The 5,000-nt window shown below is 43.2% G+C and overlaps 1 protein-coding gene across 1 annotated transcript in view; it reads right to left on the bottom strand.

The window, feature by feature from the left end:
- Nucleotides 1–5,000, bottom strand: part of dnajc11a (DnaJ (Hsp40) homolog, subfamily C, member 11a) — a 10,209-nt gene that overhangs the window by 3,032 nt on the left and 2,177 nt on the right. Inside the window, exons 5-13 of the mRNA XM_080014921.1 lie at nt 3,242–3,370; nt 3,008–3,130; nt 2,819–2,892; nt 2,263–2,452; nt 1,746–1,831; nt 1,413–1,529; nt 1,046–1,201; nt 880–949; nt 675–732 (exon numbers count right to left, since the gene is read on the bottom strand). Coding sequence (XP_079871047.1) covers nt 675–732; nt 880–949; nt 1,046–1,201; nt 1,413–1,529; nt 1,746–1,831; nt 2,263–2,452; nt 2,819–2,892; nt 3,008–3,130; nt 3,242–3,370 — 1,003 coding nt within the window. The remainder of the gene's footprint in view (nt 1–674; nt 733–879; nt 950–1,045; nt 1,202–1,412; nt 1,530–1,745; nt 1,832–2,262; nt 2,453–2,818; nt 2,893–3,007; nt 3,131–3,241; nt 3,371–5,000) is intronic.

Genomic DNA, 5,000 nt, shown 5'->3' with positions numbered 1-5,000 from the left:
CGGCGTTTTCCCACCGCAGAAAGGGGCTGCCGATTCTGCGAGGGTACATTTTCAAATGATATATTTGATAACGGCTGCACATAATGTCCTCTGAAATGCAGCTGGAAGAATCGACTGACATTTCCTCTTTTTTTAATTTTTAGTTTTAATTTAATTAATTTTTTTTCAAATCTCCGAGAAACATTTCATTACATCTGAATATGTGCAACGCTGTATTTGTGGTATTCCGGTAAATATTAGCTTCACAAACACGGTACGGTGGAGTCACACCGGTCAGACTGCTGCGGTTTCAAACATTTTGTGCGTCGTACTTGACTGGGAAAAGCAAAACATTGCCAAACCAGCGATTCCAACGCCATTGTCTGTCAGGAGTTCAATCACTCATAATTATTAATTAGTGGCTTTGGCCACTTCCGCCTCTACTCATTGTGCGTGTACATCTCCTGCAACCACTGACGGACGCCTTTTGTGTGATTATGTGTAAAAGAAAAGACAAGAGTGTCGGAGATGAGAATCATCAATCGCCAATAAAATGTTTCGTTTCCATACACTATTCAATAGCTCATCTCTACCTCCCTCAGAGGCTTAATCAGCGCACAACAATAGACGCACATTTTGAAAACCGCCCGAATTAAAAATGCCGCCGCTTATCGAAGTGAATGAACCGAGCTTACCCATTCGAGATTCCTCAGCCTCGATGATCCGCCGCACAGACTCCTGCATCAGCAAGACCTTCGCGGGAGAGAGAGAGAGAGAGAGAGAGAGAGAAATTAAGACAGTCAGACATTGTTTTCCGCAAAAGGCAGTCGGCAAAACAGTTTCACATACGGCTTCTAATTATTCATCTAATTAACGATGCCGAGCCAAATGCAGCCTCACAGAGGACTCTGCTTCCTGCCTCCTCCTGGCTATGTCGCTGGCTGAGCTTTCCCGCTGTTTCTCCAAGTCCCTGTGAGACAACGGGGATAAAATCACATGTAGAAGTCCTCCGCTGAAGGGCAAGAATGGAAAAGAGGTGAAGCGCCGGGCAAGATGGCGGCCTTACTGTTCCTTCTGGGCCCGCAGGTAGGGTCGGATGATGAGCCGCTGGATGGCGAGGTAGAAGACGAGGGGTCCGACCGTGGCGTAAAAGACAGCGCTGGGCAGCAGCTGGTCGGTCAGGTGGATGGGAAAGAGATATGTCTGGCTGGCCCTGTTCAATCTGAGCGCCAAGAAAGTCGAATTGATCATAACATACCGATTAAAATGTGAAGTGAACATTTGGAAAACAATTAAAAAAAATAAAAAAAATAAAAAAAAAAGCCAAACCACGGGAGCGGTTGATTCTAATGCATTGCGGAGGTGGGGAGCCTCTAACCGGCAGCCGGAGCGATCAATAATCAAACCACACTGTGTCAATGATCAATACCCACTTGATCTTAAGGGACACGCCTTGGGGGACGCCGACACTGACGGTGGCCCCCAGGACGCTGTGTCGGCTTATCTTCCTCTCAGCGCCGTACTCGATCATCGTCCCGAAGAAACCCGATCTGATCAACAGAAAAACACGCGTCTCAGCCAGTAGCGTGAGGGTCAAAGGTCATACTCACTGACACCATTTCAAATTCTGGGAGAATATATATACACTTTTTCCCCCCAACCATGCCAAGTGAATTTGTGAGGACTGTAAACTTAAAGAAGGGATTTAAGAAAGGGACTGCCTGCCTCAGTGCCTAACAACGGGCTGTCTCGTGTTTGGAACATACTTGACTGAGCCCTTGATCTTAGTCTGGTCTTCGTCTTGGAACTTGTATTGATAGCTCATCATCATAAACGTATGAGGGATGCCAAGCTGCCAGGGAAAAGCAAGCAAACAAAAAGAAGAGAGAAGACAGACACAGGATACACAAATTAAAAATGCTACAGGGAGCTGAAATTGGAAAACAAAAACAAACTGTAAGATTACCCACATTTATAACACTAATATAAACGAAATCAAAGGGTTTTATTTTTTATGTACTACAGCAGAGGTTCTCAAAATATTTGGCCCATAACCCTGTCTTCAGGCCCCCAAATTCTAGCGACAACAACAATTAGAGTGACAAATATGACTTGCATGTTAGGCAGCTGCCTCATGTCAATTTGAGCACTGCAGAGGCTACTTTCATTATATCACAGCCCCAAATGATTACATAGAAATGATGATATTTCAAAGCTATTGAACTACTTTATTTATTTATTATTATTTATTTTTTCCCTTTAAATCAAACCTTTGAAACAAACCTGCATGGCAAAAGAGAAGTGGGTGCTCTTGGTGTCCCTGACGATGCTGGTGTTCATTGAGGAATGGATGCCCCAGCGCCACTGCAGGTAGCCCATGGTGTTCTTGTCAAGGTGACGGGCCAGGACGGTCGTGACGCCTGGTCGAACACCACGGGAGGAAAACTGGAGGCCACACTGCGCCGTCACAAAACTGTGGGGGGGGGGGGGAGATCAATAGCCTTTTTAGTAAAATAAGTAATCAAGGGAACTTGGAAAGTACTCTCCCCCCAATGCTCAGAACATATGGACTGCTATGTGTAAATTAAGGCTGAAATATTTGGGTTTATCTAGTTAGCCAAGTCACCGAGTGACGATGGCCGGAGCCAAAACATTTAGGTATTTTGGCTTGTTGACGCTACATCAACTTGGACTGTGACAGACAGCATCCACTGAGTTTGTCGGAACGTAAGCACGGATATTGATCAACTGGCAATAATTCCAAGACTCTAAAGATATGCCCATATTACAGTAAAAAAATATAAATAAAATGCAGTGTCTTGTGCGCTCCTTAACATACCAACGTGGTGTTAAATTTCGAAATATCTTCATTCCAAAGAGAGGTCCATGGGTGTCTCCAGCACCAAACTCTAGCTGTGTATAAAGAGAGAGGCCCAAAAATAAAAAATACATTTTCAAACATACATATAGACAAAACACATTTTCATATGTAAAGTAAAACGGGGAAGGCAGGGGAAAAAGTCCTCACCTCCCCCCAGCCCTTAGCGGAGGTGACTCTTCTCAAGGCCAGGTTAATGTTGCCTCCTCCATTTCCATTTTGTGTTGACAGAGAACCAGACAAAATGGCTGTGTCTGTTGTGGTAAGAGGGGCCTGCAAGAGAAAACCAAAAACACATACTCACGGCATCTAATGGCATGGCCTTTAGAGATTTGCTGCACTCGACACATTTGCACCAAAGACTGATGAGATGCATTGAAGTACCTCGATAGATTGTGATATGTGCATTTTGTTGATCTCCACATGAGGAACGCCTCCTCCAACCATTTCCTCATAGTCCTCCTCGTAGTGGTCAAAAAGGTCTGTGGCATCAATACCAACACTGATCATTCCCTGGAATACAAATGTCCACAAATCAATCAATTAATTTACACACACACACACACACACACACACACACACACACACACACACACACACACACACACACACACACACACACACACACACACACACACACTCTCTATACAAATTTGTTGGTACCCTTCGACAAAATCATTGGTATCTTTTGGCGAAAAAAGAACCCACAATTTTCTCTGAAATAACTTGAAACTCCCAAAGTAATTGGGATCCATCATTGTTTATTCCATATTTGATAGAAATCAGACTTTGCTTTTGATTCAACAGAATATTTTACATAATAAAACAAATTAAAATGGCATGGGCAAAAATTATGGGACGCTTAACCTAATATTTTGTTGCACAACATTTAGAGTCAATCACTGCAATCAAGCGATTTCTGTAGCCCTCAGTGAGACTTCTGCACCTGTCAACAGGTAGTTTGGCCCACTCTTCCTGAACAAACTGCTCCAGCTGTCTCAGGTTAAAAGGGTGCCTTCTCCAGACTGCATGTTTCAGCTCTTTCCATAGATGTTCAGTGATTCAGATCAGGGCTCATAGGCCACTTCAGAATAGTCAAATGTTTTGTTCTTATCCATTCTTGTGTGCTTTTACCTGCGAGTTTTGGGTCATTATCCTGTTGGAGGACCCATGACCTGAGACAGAGCTTTCTGACACTGGGCAGTACGTTTCACTTCGCCTTGATAGTCTTCGGATTTCATTGTGCCCTGCACAGATTCAAGGCACCCAGTGCCAGATGCAGCAAAGCAGCCCCAAAACATAACAGAGCCTCCTCCATAGTTCACAGTAGGTATGGTGTTCTTTTCCTTGAAAGCTTAATTTTTTCGTCTGTGAACATAGAGCTGATATGACTTGCCAAAAAGCTCCAGTTTTGACTCATCTGTCCAAAGGACATTCTCCCAGAAGCATTGTGGCTTGTCAATATGCATTTTTAGCAAATTCCAGTTTGTCTTTGTTATGTTTTTCTTTCAAAAGTGGAGTCCTCCTGAGTCTTCTTCCATGGAGCCCACTGTCACTCAAAAAGCGATAGATGGTTCGATCAGACACTGATGTACCTTGACCTTGGAGTTCAGCTTGCACCTTTTTGGAAGTTGTCCTTGGCTCTTTTTCTACCATTCACACTATCCTTCTGTTCGGGTAGATTTTCTTCTTGGTGCCGCATCCAGGGAGGTTGGCTACAGTCCCGTGGACCTTAAACTTCTTAATATTTGCAACTGTAGTCACAGCAACATCAAGCTGCTTGGAGATGGTCTTATAGCCTTTACCTTGAACATGCTTATCTATAATTTTCTTTCTGATCTCCTCAGACAACTCTTTCCTTTGCTTTCTCTGGTCCATGTTCAGTGTGGTGCACACAATGATACCAAACAGCAGAGTCTACATGTCTACTTTTCTTCATTTAAATAGGCTGGATGACTGATTATAAGATTGAAGACACATGTGATATCAATAAAAGAAAACAGTTAGTTTGAAATACCACTATAATCCAATTATTTATAATCTTTTCTAAGGGGATCCAACAAATCTGTCCAGGCCATTTTAGAATATAATTGATCTCTTTAGCAATAATTTATCTCTTTTCACAGTTTCTTTGCTGTACTCT

Source organism: Zeus faber (genome assembly GCF_960531495.2).
Source record: "Zeus faber genome assembly, chromosome: 15".
In the NCBI taxonomy this organism is placed as follows: Eukaryota; Metazoa; Chordata; class Actinopteri; order Zeiformes; family Zeidae; genus Zeus; species Zeus faber.
The sequence above is the reverse complement of the archived record's forward strand: the minus strand, read 5'-3'. Positions and strand labels throughout refer to the sequence as shown.